Source organism: Ictalurus furcatus, chromosome 1 (genome assembly GCF_023375685.1).
Source record: "Ictalurus furcatus strain D&B chromosome 1, Billie_1.0, whole genome shotgun sequence".
Taxonomy (NCBI): Eukaryota; Metazoa; Chordata; class Actinopteri; order Siluriformes; family Ictaluridae; genus Ictalurus; species Ictalurus furcatus.
In genome coordinates, this window is record NC_071255.1 from 22,592,920 (window position 1) to 22,611,500 (window position 18,581).

At 38.9% G+C, this 18,581-nt stretch overlaps 1 protein-coding gene across 8 annotated transcripts in view; it reads left to right on the top strand.

Annotated features, from left to right (window-relative positions):
- The window catches only part of LOC128612420 (transcription factor HIVEP3), a 66,945-nt gene extending 53,426 nt beyond the window's left edge, over positions 1–13,519 (top strand). For 4 of the 8 annotated variants that reach the window (XM_053632574.1, XM_053632609.1, XM_053632618.1 and 1 more), the window contains 6 exons: positions 1,373–5,846; positions 5,990–6,135; positions 8,688–8,863; positions 9,065–9,166; positions 10,196–10,815; positions 11,219–13,519. In XM_053632574.1, coding sequence (XP_053488549.1) covers positions 1,746–5,846; positions 5,990–6,135; positions 8,688–8,863; positions 9,065–9,166; positions 10,196–10,815; positions 11,219–11,983 — 5,910 coding nt within the window. In that variant the 5' untranslated portion in view covers positions 1,373–1,745 and the 3' untranslated portion in view covers positions 11,984–13,519. The remainder of the gene's footprint in view (positions 1–1,372; positions 5,847–5,989; positions 6,136–8,687; positions 8,864–9,064; positions 9,167–10,195; positions 10,816–11,218) is intronic. The other 4 variants (XR_008386742.1, XR_008386743.1, XM_053632599.1 and 1 more) reach the window with 4 other exon arrangements.
- Positions 13,520–18,581: the final 5,062 nt, after the last annotated feature.

Sequence of the window (18,581 nt, forward strand, 5' to 3'; positions counted from 1 at the left end):
TGCTGAGACTATTGTATGTGAAAATCCCAGGAGTTCAGCAGATTCTGAAGTACTCAGACCAGCCCATCTGGCACAAAGAAGTATGCCATAATCATAATTAATGAGATCACATTTTTCCCAGATTATGAAGCTCTTGACCAGTATCTGTTATGATTTTATGCTTTGCGCAGCTGCCATGTGATTGGTTGATTGCACAAATGAATAACCGTATAGGTGCTCCTGTTAAAGTATTCGGTGAGTGTACATTGTATTGTTTGTATTTAAATGCACATATTTTCATGTGGCTGCTTTTAATTCGTAGCATATTATCAACATTACATAGATATGGTTTTAAATGGTTTATTACACATAAAATTTAGCACTGTAATATGCATAATAAAGCTGAAATTTGTCAAATGTGCATAGGCTGTCATGCGCATTTGTCACTGATAGTTTAATGCAATTCAGTTTTTCGTATGTAATATGTAAACTGTTACATTTTTTAAATTAACTGGGAAACTGAAGGTTGGGTGCTAATATATGATGGTCATCTCAAGAACGGTACTCATTACACAGTTTCAAAGTTTTTGCATATTGAGGGTAAACTGGGTAATGAAGGATTAACTAATTATGTACTCTTGTAAAAACAAACACCAACATTCATCAGTGACTAAATGGCCTTGTGTCACACCTTAGGGCTTTTAAACAATCCATGACCCTCATTGGCTTAAATCCACAGCACCATCTATTGGACAACTCTCAATCGGTTTTCTTTTTATTTGTTTTAAGAGTTTGTTTTGTGTCATTGATGGGTCTAATTTTGCTACTAAGTAAGCTTGCATATGCACCCTATGCAAGAATTTTGCTATTCTCTGTAAAACAAGTATTAGCGGTCAACATCAGGCACATAAGGTCAAAAAGCCAATGTCTAGAGCTTAGTGTATTCAGTGCCCTCCACTAACATTGGCACCCTTGGTAAATATGAGCAACGAAGGCTGTGAAAAATTGTCTTTATTGTTTAACCTTTTGATCTTTTGTTCAGAAATACTCTGCTCACATGGATATCAAACAATTGCAAACACAACACAGCTTTATATATATAAAATATGTGCAACAAATATTGATATCAACACCCAAATTTATCAAGTTATTCATGCTAAACATGAACTGATTAATAATTCTGCAGTTTAGTCTCACTTCCATTTAATTTAGATATTTAAATGGAACAAGGCAAGAATATTTGTCAGAAAGTCAGAAAATTAGCTATTTAAGAAGCATGTGTATTCTGTTTCTGTCAGGTTCTTTTGATTGTACTGAAAGATTCTCTTGGCTATCACATTTTTAGAAAATACTTAAAGCTGTACTTAAATTTCTTGTTTCTCTTTTTCTGTAGGACTTCGGCAGTGTGGGCATATGAAAACCTTGGAGAAAGAAGGGCTTGAAAACCTGCTAAGTCGAGAAAGTAACTCAAAAATAGGCTGTACTTTCCTCTTTCCTTCCAAGCTACAAAGGAATGACACAATGATGAATTTGGTTTGGGAGGTGAGAGTTTCAGCATAGAAAAGACATCTGCTCTTCGTTTGCCCACTTTGATTTCTTCATCTGATGAATGAATTTTGACATAAACCAGTACATACTTGTACATACTTTACAAGTCATGTGCTATTTTTCTCAAGATGTTTCTGTACTGTGGGAAACCATGCTAAGGGGCCAGGTGGTCATAAAGGCATTCCCAGTGTGTCCATAAGGCTTCCTCCCCACATTCTATGGAGGCAGAGCATACCTGGCCGTCTGATGGGGAGCAATCTGGTGGACAACAACAAGCTCTGTCTGAATCACCTGGGGGTAGGTTTCCTCAGATACAGGAACAGGCTACCTCACTACCAATCCATGGATCACATGGCCGGCATAAAAAAAGGCAGCCAAAACGCCGTGATTTGCTCCAGAGGCAGCAGCAACAGCAGTCTCAGATGGGGGAAGCTTGGCAATTACAAGATGTCCCAGGCCCCTCTGGTGGCAGCTACTCTTCGTCATCTCTTGAATCCACTACCCCAGTCCCTCATCTTCAGAGTATTCCATCTTGCCCCAGTCAGGAATTACAAGAAGGCACCACATCTAGAAGGGAACGTAAGCCCCAAAGGCCAGGGAAGTATGTGTGCTCATACTGTGGAAGACCATGTGCAAAACCCAGCGTCCTCCAAAAACATATCCGTTCCCACACAGGAGAAAGACCCTATCCTTGTGTCCCTTGTAGTTTCTCATTTAAGACTAAAAGTAACCTGTACAAACATCGTAAATCCCATGCCCATCGAATTAAAGCTGGCTTGGCATCTAGACGTGAAGAATACAGTTTCAGTAGAGTTGAAAGTGGTACAGTAGGAGATGAGCAGGGAGAAGCAACAGAAGCAGATAGCACAGAGTCTGAAGATGAGACTGGTCAGCATCAGCCATCTACTTCTCAAGACAGGCCAGCTCTAAAAAAAAGCTCCAAGTTTGAAATCTCGTTTTCAGAAGAAGGGCCAAGAACAGAGGACTCCCAGGCAATCAAACAGAGGTTAGCTATGCGACTCAGTGAAAGGAAAAGAGCTCCTATGGAATCACCAGATGAGAGCCCATCGTCTTCATTGGGTCCTGGAAGTAAGGGCAGTACTGAATCTGGCTACTTTTCTAGCTATGGCAGTGCTGAATTATCCCAGGTGAGCCCTCCCAATGCCAATGTTAAATCCTATGCTGAAATTATTTTAGGAAAGTATGGACGATTAGGCCAACAACAAAGAATTCCACACCAACATCCTCAGTCATCATCATCATCATCATCATTAGGGCATGAGGAAAAATCCATCCCTTTCACTGTGCCTAAGACACAAGTCATTGAACACATTACAAAATTAATTACTATAAATGAAGCTGTAGTTGACACAAGTGAAATTGACAGTGTCAAACCTAGACGTTCTTCCCTCTCTAGGAGAAGTAGTATTGAGTCTGCTAAGTTTTCTTCGCCAAAAGATCCAAAGGAAGATTTCCCTGGCACTACCGGACAAATTATTGTAAGTGGTTATGCCACTGATGCACAGCATTCACAATTAATTGAAGGCACACTTTCTAGTCATTGTCCCAGTGGTGTTCTTCTGAGAAGCCAGTCAGTTCCATCCTCTAGTGGCAAAGATGATCCAGCTAGCTCATCTTCGCACAGATTTCGTCTCAGCCAATCTTTTGATGAACAGCAGGCTGCATCAGTGGAGCTGAGGGTTGGGCACCATCATCGAATGTTAAGACGCCAGCCTGCCATTGAAATGCCAGTTGGAGCTGACCTTACAGCAGAAGCTGTTTCCTCTGTTTCCATAGAATCAGGATGGAAGCAGCAAAAGGGAATAGGACTTTCTGAGTGTGAGATATGTGGAACTCACTTGAAACAGGACAATTATGAAGCACACAGAGTTTCTTGTATGAATAAGTCTACACAGGATCATCAGAGTGAGAAAAAAGTGTCTGCTGAACAAGAAGATCATCGACAAATAATGCACTATAAGTTTAAAGCAATGGCTATGGCTATACGAAAGAGGAGGAAAGAAGAAAGTCTAGAGGAGGACCCTCCTAGTCCAGGTCCAGCAGCTGTATCCTTTAGCAACCCTCTTACCACATCAGCAATAGAGAATAAAGATGATTTTCAGGGCTTCTCAGATACTGTACCACAAATTGAACCAGAAAAAACTGGCCCTTACAAAGAAATATCAGTAATTCAGCACACCAGCTCCTTTGAAAAACAGGAAAGCATGTCCATAGAAATTCAGGAGTCAGAACTTGAACATAAACAATCACAGGAGCCCAAGCAAACCTCCACATCCAGGTTAGTTCGACAGCCCAAGATTCAAGTGCCAGAGATCTTGGTGACAAAAGAACCAGATCCTGAGATGATTTCACTGCCAGCAAGTACATATATCCCAAGAGAATTAGAGAAGGAAGAGTTCCAGTGGCCTCAGCGTAGTCAAAGTCTAGCTCAGCTCCCTGCAGAAAAGCTGCCACCAAAAAAGAAACGTCTCCGTTTGGCAGAGGCACCCCAGTCATCAGGAGAATCTAGCTTTGAATCAGTATCCCTACCACGCAGTCCTAGCCAAGAGAGTAATGTTTCTCACACCTCTAGTCGATCTACATCTTTTGATGAAACAGGAAAGATTGACCCTGAAATGCAGGCTGGTACATGGAGCTCCCAAGGGTCCCACATGCTGACTGTACCAGGTGGCCACCAACATTATCTCAGGGAAATGCATCGTTCTGCCTCTGAGCAGGCTCCTGCAAGTCCACCACACCCTGCCCAGATAGTAGAGACAAGAAGCAAGTCATTTGACTGTGGATCCCTGTCTCCTAGACCTACTTCATCTTCTTGGAAAGAGAGGCGAAAATGTCTCTTGGTGAAACATGCAACCCTTGAGAAGCCTGATCAGGAAGAATCATCATCTAGCATCCATCAGTCCTATCCTGGCCATACTGCCCTCACAGTTGGTGAGCACAGAGCAAGCAGTACTTCTAGATTTAGCCCAGAGACTTTGGGCAAAACGCTGCAGCTTTTTCAAACTCCCCTCCCTCTTCCAACTACAGTTTACCCTCTGACTAATCCAACTGGACTTCTACCAGTCACAACAATATCTGAGGTCCTTTCTAGTCATATGCTTCAGCAGGCTCTCATACAAACAGTGCCATCTTCATTTGATCCAAGACAGCTACATTTAGCTGAGCACCTAGGCCTTCCTGTTCAGCCTTTTCCTACTTTGCTCTCATTGCAGTATCCGACGAGCAGTCTAATCATTCAGGATCCCTTGGCTTCACCCGTTGGTGAATCTAGTTCTTCTTTTCCCTTTACACATAGAAGAGGTTCTCCACATCATCATCTTGTCACTCAGCACCAACCTCGCCCTATCATTGCTACTTGCCTTGAGCAGCTCAGACCAGTGGTGTCACTGGTGGTGCCTGTGCGCTTACAGACTAATATTCCTACTTACGCTAGTGCCATGTACACGACCATTTCACAAATTTTAGCCACAACACGGTCTCAGCAGCCAATTTGCTGTACAGCCATGGTCATCATGGAGAAGCTTGAGGGCACTAAGCTTCAGAGATCTTACCTTAGTCTCCCTACTCCTGATTTTAAGACCTGCATTCCTTTATCCCTTCCTTTAGAATTTCGGGCAGAAACTGCATCTGATGATAGTTGTGGGCCACTTTGTGCTGGAGGAAACAAGCGAATGCTTTCCCCTGCAGGTAGTCTAGAACTCAGTTTAGAGGCACAACGGCAACAGAAACGAATCAAGGAAGAAGAAGCAGAAGAAAGTGGAGAAGAAAGTAAACATTGTGAGAAATTTCTGGAGGAAAACCAAGGAACAAATAAGGGTGGGCTAAGGAACACAAAAGGAGTAGAGGTAGTTGTGGAGAAGGAACAAGAGCAGGAAGGAAAGAAAAAGGAATTTGTGTTGAATAAACCAGAGATTTCCCAGGTGCAAACTGGACTTAAAAAAGAGGAAAGGCAGGAAGAGGTCCACAGATGCATATCAGTGGTTGAGACTCCAGGGAGATCCACAGATACCACTGACCCCATATACTCCAGTCTGCACACAAGTACATCAGTGAGCTGGTGCTACCTGAATTATACTAAGCCTAACCCATCTGCCCACACAAATCCACAAACATCAGTTTATTCCTCTTGGAGTGTGAGCATGTATAACCCCAATCTACCTGGTCTGTCCACCAAAATAGTATTGTCACTACTGCGTTCTAAACAAATGTACAGCTCTGAGGTATACACCATGGCGGCTACAACACTGCCTCTGACAACTGACAAGCTGGTTGACAACCAAACACCCAGGGTATCAGAGGTAAATGTTATTGTAATTTACTATAAATAGTCAGCTTGTCTTTAATCCATGTTTCCTAGTGTGTTATTGTGATTTTAGTATTATTGTGTATAGTTAGTATTATTGGGTACAGATATGTCATGTTATGTCGGTCTGGGGTATAGGTACATGCCGAAACACTGAGCACTCCTGTCAAAGAAAAAGAAGAGCCTCTAACTAAGAGGGTTGAAAAAGACTTGAGAAGTACAGAGGAGACTTCTACCACCTCAAAACACAGTGAGCCACTACGTGTTTGCATCTTTGAGGGAGGGTGAGTGATCATTTGGCTTTCAGAATACAATTTATGTACAATTGTATCACTCTAATATCTCAGTCTTGTTTAAATGTTGTTAGTATATCTTACAGAACCCCACCAAATTGTGTATAGATAGGAAGCTTGTTTTTAGACAATTCATCAGTTCTGTGCTTTGACTGTACTGGTTGCATTTTGAGTGACAAGGGCAAGGTATACTGGACTATTTTTAGTTCTCTCTCTCTCTCTTTTGGGATTTGCACTTCCAGAACAGAGATACATATATAGAGAGAGCTCTGTTATCGTGAGAGAGATTTATGGCTGAAGTCTGCTCCTCATTGAAATTGCACCAGCTCTAAAATGAATGTCCAATGATTGATGACTGATTTTTAGGTTTATTGGTTTCTCTGGAATAATGCCTATGGTGTGGCTCCACATGAATCCACAGGGAGATTAGGTCATTTGTTTTATATTTAGTTCTCAATACAGCTCATTGTGGTGAAAAGAAAAACTGATCCCCTTTTTACTGTTTATTTGTGATTTGAGTCTAATAGCATTACAACTACTTATTTATCTGTTAATATATCACTGCTTGAAATAGATAAAGCACCAAACATTTTTTACTCTTTCCTGATTATAAGGAGACAATTTTAGGTAAAAACTATTAGTAAAACAAATGGATGTATGAAATAAACTAACATTAAGTTCAGTATTTTGCACTCATTACTTGAGTCTCTTATATACTGTAGGTCTGCTAATGTCAGATTTGCAATTTTGTAATGGGTGCTAATGAGACACCATGCGGCCCTGCTTTACTTTGTATCTCATGCAGCATCTATTTTGCTTACATAATTCTTCAGTCACACACCCACATACTCCCTATTCACATCAGTCTCTCTTTCTGCCCTTTCTCTTTCACTCTGTTTCCTCTCCACCGTTTCTCACATCTAGTACCCATGTATCTCAACATCTGTACTGTCTGCTTACCTCATTCTTTCTGTGTAAGATACAATTACTGGCACATTGAGAAAATGTGGTGAATATGGGCTCTTTCAATCTCTTATTCTCTGCTCACTCACTCTCTTTTTCTCTCCCTATATATATATACAGTGCATGCTTCTAAGAAATTAATTCGTTAGCTGTCTTTATTTACTACAATGCAGGGAGCAATCTCACAATAAATACTCAAAAGTATTGTTTGTGGAATGGTGAGGATGTTTCAGTTCTGTGAATGCAAGGTGTTTTGAAGAAAGTTAATTCAATCAGATAATGTTTTTGTAAAGGTATGATTTTCATTATAATATAAACATTTCTATACAGATCAGGCCTTGGTTCAACATACAAGACAAATAAACATGTATAAACATAGATCACCCTGCATATCCCCATCCCATGTCCATTTGCCCCAACATCACCTGTCTATCCCCACCAGCTTTCAGAAAACCATCAGAAACTCCATCAGTTGAATTCTGTCCAAACAGTTCTTAGGACTGTTCCACTCAAACTCTACAGATGTGTGTTTCTGACAAATAGATGATCCAATATCTCCCAAAGATGCTTCCATCGTAGTTTGAAGTGATATGTGAGTGCAATTTAGTACATATGTAAGAACAGTAACCCACTCTACAAATGGAGTCCATAAGTCACATTCTTTTCATTAAGCCTGTCTCGATTCCCAGTAACATTATGTGCATTTTTTTTCTATTTTATCACTATATCTGCCTATATCAGTAACCACAGAACATTGCTGAAGTGCTACTGCCCACATTCCTACTTTTTAAAAATGCTTTAGAACTGTGATAATATCACAATGTGAAATGGTACGTAGTGTTAAGCAAACAAAGACACAAATGTGAGGTGCTAATGCTCTTTAACCAAATAAAAATTTGATTAATGCTGATTGACTAGGAAGCATGTGCTTCCTTTGAGACACGTGAAGCCATCCACTGCAACTTTTCTGAATGGTTGCTCACGATACATCACAGGGCATCTGAACAAACTCGGCAGAACGTGCTAACTGCCCACTTCTGCATACATGAGCTCACAGACCCCCACAGTTGGCTAGTGTCTCCTTGATTGGCATCGGAGAGAGTAATGCCATCTTTCCCACCTGGAGAGCGTGGCTGATTATGCTTTCTTGGACTCACGGCCATGAATGGCTGTGACATCGTCAGGATTTGAACACATGATTTCCCAAATATAGGGCAAATGCTTTTCTGTTGGGCAAGTCAATAGCCCTGTGCATATATCTTAGTCAGTGACGACAAAGAAATACAAACAGGAATGAGCTAGTTATATTTAGACAAACACATTAAACAACTTTTAAAACTAATGATAAACAGATTTTTCATATATTGTTGACTTTGGGCTTTAGCAGTAGCCAGATGTCTAGCTTTTGAAAATATGCCCATGTAAACCAAGGACAAACATGGATTTTTCCTGTGCAGCAGGATGGTGGCTATAGAAAGTTAGGGGGAGTGAAAGCCTACCATTTTCACTCAAAAATGTAGGTTCTGATTTACTAAGATCCCAAATAAAGAGTAAACATTTTTGTCTGTCTCTCTCTTCAGGTATAAATCTAATGAAGAGTATGTATATGTGAGAGGGAGAGGGAGGGGGAAGTACGTGTGTGGTGAGTGTGGAATCCGCTGTAAAAAGCCCAGCATGCTAAAGAAACACATCCGTACTCACACAGATATTCGTCCCTATGTCTGTAAGCACTGCAACTTTGCCTTCAAAACTAAAGGTGAGTCAAACAGTTTTTATGATGCACTATTCTACTACTCTACACTACTACTGAGCAGATCTTAACCACAAACCTTCATGTAAAATAATTTTTTTTTAATCCATTATGCATTAATGCTCTTTGTTAGTGATCCTTTCATATAACCTTTCATACTTAAGTCAATTTTTTTAATTGCTCGTCTATTAATTTCCTTCCTGACAGGGAACCTCACTAAACACATGAAATCGAAGGCACATGGTAAGAAATGCCTGGAGAAGGGTGTGTCTGAATCATCTGTAGATGAACTGGAAACTGAGGAACCAGGTAGGATGTTCAGATATGCTTGTCCACTGTAGCTGTAGTGTCAAAAAAAGAGGTATTTATCCTTATTTATTAACAGTGGAGTATAAAGGGAGTATGGATTGATATATGATTGCTGTCTCAACCTGAAGACAGCAAACCATCTGTGATAGCCATTAAACAAATTTTGTGGGTTAATGGCCACTATACATGGTGCAAATCACAGCAGTACCATAGGTTGCTTTTTTGTTTGTTTGCTTGTCTGTTTGTTTGCAGATGTATGACCCTTGTACCAGAATGGAATAAATATTTTTTATTAATGTTAAGTAATGTTTTTTTTTTAAAGTATGTTTAGTAATATACATTTAACTAACTGTACCCATGACAAGTTCTTCTTATTATTAGAAAAAAAAATGCTAACTTTGTTCACACAAAAAAATACAAAGCTTTTTATTTTACACCCATGAGCACTTCGTGTTTTTTTGCATCATTCCTTTGAAAGTTTCACCCCTGATAGGAACTGTAGCTGAAATTTATCATTCAGTTTCTCGTTGTCCAAACTTTGAAAATCATAAATGCACCATTAATATAATGATAAATGTTGTCGTGCTTTCTTGGGCACTCAAGCACAGTGTGTTCAGGTTTGTGAAGGACAGTTGAAATTGTCTGGTCTGTCATAAAGAGAAGCTTTCTAATCTGGCCTCCAATTTCAGCTGGTATGCTGTATATAGAACTGAAAATGAAAGCCACCCATCTCTTTCTCCCTGCCAGACTGAGGAGCACCAAGGACACTTTATTCAAGCATACGCTATTCAGCAGGCTTTAAATATAGTCATGAATGGAGGAGGCACGATACAGTTATATGAACATGCTTACTTGAGTAATTAATAAACATGTATTGCCTGACTCTATGATTATTTTTGTAACATACCTGCAATAGTCTGTCTAATTACATTTGTCTCTGGATCAGGCAGCTGTGTATATATCCTCAAATGTTTACTTTGTATTTCATACATACACCTGTTTTAATCCAAGGCCCTTTGTGTGTGTTAGGAACCAGTGAGGGGCAAGTATATGAGTCAGAGGATCAGGAGGAGCACCAGTTCTCTGACATTGAAGACTCTGAAGATGAGGATGGTGAAGATAATGAGGAGGAAGAGGAGGAGTTGTCTTCCCATGAAGACACTCCTTCATCCTGCTCTACAGACACCCACCAGTCAGACAGTGGTCCAGGCTCACAGACAGGTCCCACAAGCCTTACTGTTTCAGAGAGAGAAGAAAGAGAAAAGCAGATATCTCCAGTCCAACCATGGAGGAGAGGACAAGCTGTGTCTCCAGACAGCAAGAGGGCACTCTTCTCCTCTAAGGCCAGGGAGCATACTCCCCAAGCCTTCTCTCCTGCTAGTGAAGGCTCACCTCTCCAGAGTGTCTCCCCCAGGCTGGATCTGTCGTCTCCCTGTCGACATCTTTCTCCTTCCCCTGAAAGAGGCCCATCTCCTCTCACAGCATCCCCACTAAGGTCTTTCTCCCCGCTGCGGCCTCTTTCTCCTGGCCGCTACAGGAGCTCCAGAGCCCGACTATCTCCAACACCATTCAGAACTCAGCACAGAGCCCACAGCTCTCCTGGCCACTTCCACTGGGAGCCAAGCACTAAGTCCAGAGAGAGCCAGCAGGTGAGTCTCATGAACATTAGTTAGGGATGCGTGTGACTTTTTCAAATAGTCACACATTTTCAACACATTTAGTATTGTTTGCCTTACTTACCTTAGAGTCTGGTTACTTTCAAGATTGATTTGTCATCTAAGGAGCATTTCATTGACCCTGCCGCCTCTAGCGTTCTCATTAGAGCTCTAGATCCGTATTTCTGTAGAGCTGCTTTGTGACCATATTTATTGTTAAGTGCTATACAAATTCATTAAATAATGTCATGAAGTATCAGCAGTCAGAGATAGGTGGTTAAGCAGAGAGTGAGTGACGGTAGAAGTTAGTTTGGTATAAATGTGTCCCATAAATGTTGAAAACAAGAAAGTGTGTTGGAAGTTTGATTGTACAGTATTCTCATGTCTCCCTCTACAGGAGAGGCCTAGTACACCCAGTACTGCTCAAGCTTCACAGAGGTTGAGCTCTCCACATGCCAGCCTGTTGCCCTCTGCCCTACACTTCCCTCACAATGACCCTCCTACCCATGTACCAATCCCATCAAGAACTATAGACCACATGTTCAGCCACCTCCCCTTACATTCACGGCAGCAGGCTCGCATACCTTACCATATGATCCCAATTGGAGGAATCCAGATGGTGCAGCTTAGGCCCAGATCCTGCCCCAAACTGGAGCGAGCTTCCTCTTCCACCCAATCCCCCAGCTCTCCCAAAGAGGAGTTCACTTTCTCCCTCAGCAAGAGCTCATGGAGCACATCATGGAACTTGCGATCTGAAACAAACCAGAGTGTTAGTGGGACACAGAGCCTGGAATGGGAAATCAGGCCATTAGGGCTGCACAGTCCTGCTCCAAGCTACACAACAGCCAAATCTTATCCACTATATGACTCTGGTAAGCAAAAAAAGAAAGACAGTAAACAATATGGCAGCTCATGGCCCTCTAAGACTCACAGTATTGTTCCCCAGACATCTCAAGAAGAGGGCCAAGATACCATTGAACGACACAAGAGGAGCTCTGATGTCTCTGAGAAGGCATCCTCCTTACTCAGAAAGAGTGAACAGTCAGAGCCAGAGGAGCCTAAAGAAGGTCAGTCCAAAAATGACCCGACGTCAGAAGAGACTGCAGAAGAGAAATCTGTCTACTCAGATCAGAGCCAGGATAGCAACCCAGACAGCACTTAATAGCCTTTGGGCTTAATCTCAAAATCAATTGATTTATTATTATTCTTTTTGTTTTGTAATGCTACATTTTTATACAACTTTTCAATACTGTTGGTATCTTGGTAAATGTTTGTTTTTGCAATATTCAAGATTGAAATATGATGCACTTTTCCGTTGGACAAAACAATGTTTCTGTAAAATCGATCACTTCTGTCCCTGAGTATTTACTGACATTACATTCAATCCTAATGTATCTATTTAAATATGTCTATGTAAAATACTTCTTAATATTAACTATGATTATAAACATTTATAAATGACCAAGTTGAATACATAAACCAAGAGTAATTCCAATATCTTTTCCCTTGTTCCAGTATTACACAAAATATAGTTACGTGTGCCTTTCCTGTCAGGATTTCTTGCTTGAAGTGTAGACAAAGATGAAAGGTTGTGAATTCTTTTATAAATATATGATTTGTGTTTCAGCTGGTATTTGTACAATAGAGTTTTTCTAAACACAAGTCAGGGTAAAAGAAAGCAGTTTGTACTGAAGTCTGAGATAGAGTGCAAAGGATTTGCAGTGAAATTGCACTGAAGTCATATTTTTTATATAGATAACAAGGTATGCTATGATATTGTGTACAGATAAGAGGTCTATGATCCATATTTATTGCCATTTGAAAATATGGAAACGTTATGTTTAGTTCTGAAAAGTTTTTTTTATGAATTTTTTTATTCTTTACAAATTTCGTTTAGTATATTTCTGTTACGTTCTCAAGACTTGAATTAAAGAAACTGGACAGGGTGATGAAGTTGGTCAGCAGCTATGGGATTGGATGTATCAAGAGCCTTCCAAAATTTGTCACAGGTATGTATTATTTCTGAACTAATAATAAAGGTGCACCAGGAATTACTGAATATATCTTTTTGTCAGATTTTTAGGCATCAACACCTAGCCCTGAAAGACCTCAGCACTGCAGAGTTTTGTCTTCTTCTAAATCATCATGTTCATCCAATGTAGGACTTGGTAATTAGCTAATGAGTTGCTGTGTGATGGCATCTTCAGCTCTTAAATCCGACACTCCTATATTAAGCTGCACACATGCTGTGTTTTGCTCTCTCTCTCTCTCTCTCTCTCTCTCTCTCTCTCTCTCTCACTCACTCAAGCAGCTTTTGTTCTTAACACTCCCCTGTAATGCACAAGTTTATTTTTCTATATTAATTCTCTATTATAGTACTTTTCACATCTACAGTGTGAAATTTGTTGTATTGATTTATTATAGAACTCATGCTCAAAACTACAAGGGTGTCCTAAAATTCTCAACACACAGAAGGAATTAACACTTTTTAGCTAAATGTAATGTGGTGTTCTTTTGTCAGAGGCATTCCTAAAGGCTATCTGAAAAATATATATAATATATATATATATTTTTATTTTATATATATAAAATTTTGGAAGACATTTTGCTAAAAAGTGTTAATTTCCCCTATGTATGGAGACTTTAGTGAAACCCTATAGTTTTGAGCACAAGTTCTATAATAAATCAGTACTACAAAATAAAAACACTAGATTGCAAAAAAAAAAAAATTCCTACCTTTCCTATAATGTTAATATATATATATATATATATATATATATATATATATATATATATATATATATATATATATGTACACACACAGTACTGTGCAAAAGTTTTAGGCACCCTATTTTGTTTAGTGCAAACTTTGTTATAGATTTTTATTTTATGACTTCTACAATTTCAAGTCAGTACAAAAACATTTTAGATTCCCAAACATTAGTTTTCTAGCACAAAATTAAATGTTACAGAAAAATGTTTGTCTGTCAGCAAAGAAAGAAACACTTTTCAGACAAGAAAAAAACAAAAAACGAAGGCTGCTGGGTTTTGCTGCAAAAATAAGAAGCAAGTGCAACAGTCAAAGTCTCCAGAAGAAGTGGTTCTGCAAGATGCTCAATAAAACTTACAGCTCATTTCCTTATAAAACTGCACTAATTGTACTGGAGACTAATATTTTTATTTTTTTGTCACACCAAATATTGACTTTGTGTCACTGACTACAGTTTACTGCTCTTTACGGTATTTTTTAAAAAAATGTAGAAACATTTAATTTCATTATTTTGATGTCATCATTGCTCTACAGCATTTCTTTGCATGCGTCTAAAACTTTTGCACAGTACTGTATATATGTGTGTGTGTGTGTATGTATGTATGTATGTATATATATATATATATATATATATATATATATATATATATATATATATATATATATATATTAGTATACAGTATGCTTTATTCATAGTTTAGGTTCCATATTAATGGTTTTCAGGATTCAACTATAAAGGCAAAGAGCATTCAGAATAACAAAATATATTACAGAGCACAAAAAAAAAAACCACATTCACATAAAACACCCCACAGTGAAGGCTTCTGAAAGAAGGCCGGTATTAAATTCCAGGGTCTTCCAGGGTTTGTAATAATAACTTTGTTACAGAGTTCCTGGATGTCCAGCAAAAATGTGGCATTTGGTGCTGTACCCTCATGAGAATAAGCAGTAACTTTAGGTTTAAATTGTAAGCACTATGTTTGGCAGACCTTACTGTACTTTAAGAAGTAATTGTCTTTTTCCCTTAATTTTATAAGCTTTCCAAAGACAACATGTTATTACATCATGTTCCAATCGACCCTGAAACTTGGGCTTGAACAATTTGCCCAAATTTGCCTAGTGAGTGTACATATTGGTAGACTTGGAAAGACTTGACATTGTAATTGTTGGCAAGATTTGCACCTAATAAAAAAAATTACATTGTAAAAAGATGTTTTCAATTTCGCTAATAGGGACAGAATTGTTTTACATGTGACTGTAACAACACCTATTGTATCTCTAGTGTACACAACCGCTAACGCAGGATAATCACTTGTTTAGATTAAGATTGTTTCAACATCATAAAATTAGGAAAATAAGATACTCAATAACGGTTTCATCATAACATTGACAAGATTATTTTAACATCATAAATGAAACTGGGACTAAATAATAAAACAAAGATGTGTAACAGTGTAAGTGGGTCGGCTGTGATTCAGTTTTGGATTTGCGCTATATTAAAGGTGACATATTAAAGGAAAAAAACAACCTAGTTGTGTCTTAGTAAGTGGTGAAGTGCTATAAGTGCCAGGACAGGCTCTGGAACTGTACAGGAAGATGAACACCATTCTTCCAAAATATATTCCCTCAGTTGGTGTTTTGCAGAGTGCTATCTAACACATCTGTCCAAAATCTCCTATAGGTTTTTTGGTTTAGATCTGGTGACTGTAAAGGACATAACACATGATTTCCATCATTTTCATAACCATTAAGCCATCCAGTGAGCCCACATGCCTTGTGTTTCATTTTCCATTTGAAAATGGAAACTCACCAGTGTGGATCAAATTTCTGGACCCACACCCAGTCTAGTTCACTGTGTTGGGGTGGAAAAAGAAAAACTTCCCTCGATAATAAGACTAGGCCTAAATATGTCTTTATTATTCCTTTAATCACAGAATGTGCATTCACAGAAAAATGTTGTTCCTGTTTTTAATCGTTCTTTTATATCTGAAGTCCTGTTATTTCAGCTCATGAAATGTCACGTCATAGGTCACAGCAAGTAGAACAATTTGAGAAGACTGAGTCAGCAAATTTTTGAAGTAGAGCTAGATTTGCAATATTATACATTTTTTTCCGGTCTCATAAAATATATATATTTAGTGTATTTTAGGTAAAGGTACATACTATGGATTTGATTATACTGTAGATCTCCACAGTGATATTCTCCTTTGAAAACTGAAACATGAGATGATTTGCCAGAATACTGGTATTGTCATTTGACCTCTAAATGTCTCCCAAACAAGTTATGCAACAGTCTATTGTTCCCAGTGCTCCCCTGCAGCTCTGTGTGGTGGAAGGTTCTCTCCCTTGTTTTCAAAAAATAGTTAAAAATATGAACAACCAAAGGCCAGACAAAAATGTGGTAGGGGAAAGGCAGAAAGCTTTTGCATACATTGCATCACAACAACAGCATCAACAGTAGTCAGCCTATTTTTAAAAAGCTATGCTCTGGAACAGTGAGGAGGAGGATAGGAGAGTGATTAGGCTGTTAGCTGGCATCAGGGAGTTTCAGGGAGGTCACAATTAAACATAAATAAAGCCCTTAGGAAAGAAGGGCAATAAGATACACAGCAGGAGAGAAAGACTCGTATGCAGAATGAATTTTGCTGGATTTAAGTCATATGTATGGAATCACTGGCACAACTGTGTTTGTGTGCTTATTGCTTAATATCATAGCACAATTAATTGTATGTGGTCATGAACATTATCAGGACCTTTAATTTTCTGGTTAAATACGCTTGATTGAATGCAGTATACAACTTAATAACATGCTTGTATCTTCAGGGTAAGAAATGTTATGGCAGTTATTAACAACAGACTGCAGTCATTTAAAACAGATTTCACTTGCCATTGATGTTGAATCTCATAATTGCATTAATAATTAGTTTGCCTCAAAAAGATATTTTTTACATTTGATAATATCTTAACATCTTATACTTCTGCATTATGTAATATCTCATATTAAATGTATAGCTTCTCATATTACTTAGGCATATTATCAACAGTGGTTTAAAATGTAGTATTGTCAGTTAGTTAAAATGTTATTTGAACCCGTGCAGCTATATTGCTGTGTGAATCATGTGCTGCTGCTGGGGGAAAGGAATGAAGAGGAGGGAGCACAGGAATTTAGATGATTTCCAATGAATAAGCACTTCCACTGGTAAAATGTTCTGTTGTGAGTTCCTTTAAAGTAGCACACAGCTATCTATGAGAGACAGGATTCATGATCACTGCAGCAAAATATCCGGCTCACTGTCTAATTTATCTCGTCATCAATTTTACATATTAACTGACAAAATTTGCAAACTAAAGAGCATTAGAGATATCAGAAACGCATTCAAAAGTGACCTCTTTCTCTTTCACTATTGTTTTTGCTGCTAATTAATGTTATGATACACCTAAATCTAACCCTATCCTTATCCTCAGTAAATGAAAGCAATTTTTTTGCCTAAAAGGAGGTATTGTAAAAATAAAAGCTGAAGTTTTAAAATAAATAAATAGTTAGTCTCCACAAGGTCAAAATGGTCAGATATTCCTATCCTTGTGGAGAAATTTGTTCCCCACCAAGATATAAAAATGCCCCCCAACACACACACACACACACAACAGTACCTTCTACACTAGGTAGGTCACACTGGTGCATGTTACGGCACAGAGATAAAGCAACAACGTTATAGTTCATATAAAGTTGCACACCTTAAATATAGGTGTTCAATGATCATTGGCATCCTTTTAGTCAATACTTTGTGCTACCTCCCATTGCCAGGATAACAGCTCCAAGTCTTCTCCTATAATGCCTGATGAGGTTGGAGAATACATGGCAAGGGATCTGAGACCATTCCTCCATACAGAATCTCTCCAGATCCTTCAAATTTCGAGGTCCACGCTGGTGGACTCTCTTCTTCAGTTCACCCCACAAGGTTTCTATGCGTTTCAAATCAGGGGACTGGGATGGCCATGACAGGACCTTGATTTTGTGGTCAGTAAACCATTGCTGTGTTGATTTTGATGTATATTTTGGAACATAGTCCTGCTGGAAGATCCAACCACGGCCCATTTTGAGCTTTCTGGCAGAGGCAGTCAGGTTTTCATTTAATATCTGTTGATATTTTAATCCTTGATGCCATGCATCCTAACAAAATATCCAGTTCCTCTGGCAGAAAAACAGCCCCAAAACATTAAAGAGCCACCACCATATTTAACCATGGGCATGAGGTACTTTTCCATATTGCTACCTCTCTGTGTGCGCCAAAACCACCTCTATTATTTATTGCCAAAAAGCTCTATTTTGGTTTCATCTGAGCATAGAACCCGATCCCATTTGAAGTTCCAGTAGTGTCTGGCAAACTGAAGACGATTTTGTTTCTGGATGAGAGTAAACGCTTTTTTCTTGAAACCTTTCCAAACAACTTGTGGTGATCTTGGTGACCTCGGATTGTAGTTTTGGAGACTTTCTGACCCCAAGACGCGACTAACTTCTGCAATTCTCCAGCTGTGATCCTTGGAGATTTTTTGGTCACTCTAACCATCCTCTTCACAATGCGTTCAGACACTATAGACACACGTCCAATTCCAGGTTGATTCATAACATTTCCAGTTGACTGGAACTTCTTAATTATTGCTCTGATGGTGGAAATGGGTATTTTCAATTCTTGTGCTGTTTTCTTATAGCCACTTCCCATTATGTTAAGTTCAACAACCTTTTGCTGCACATCACAGCTATATTCCTTGGTCTTACCCATTTTTATGATTGACTAAGGGAATTTGGCCTCTGTGTTACATCATATTTATACCCCTGTGGAACAGGAAGTCATGGTTGAACAATTTCCTGTTCCTAGTCACCCAGGTGTACTAAAAAAATGTCAAATATCAATGGGAATATACTTCAAACATATTTTTTTCATATGAATTACTAGGGGTGCTAATAATTGTTGCACACCTATATTTAACA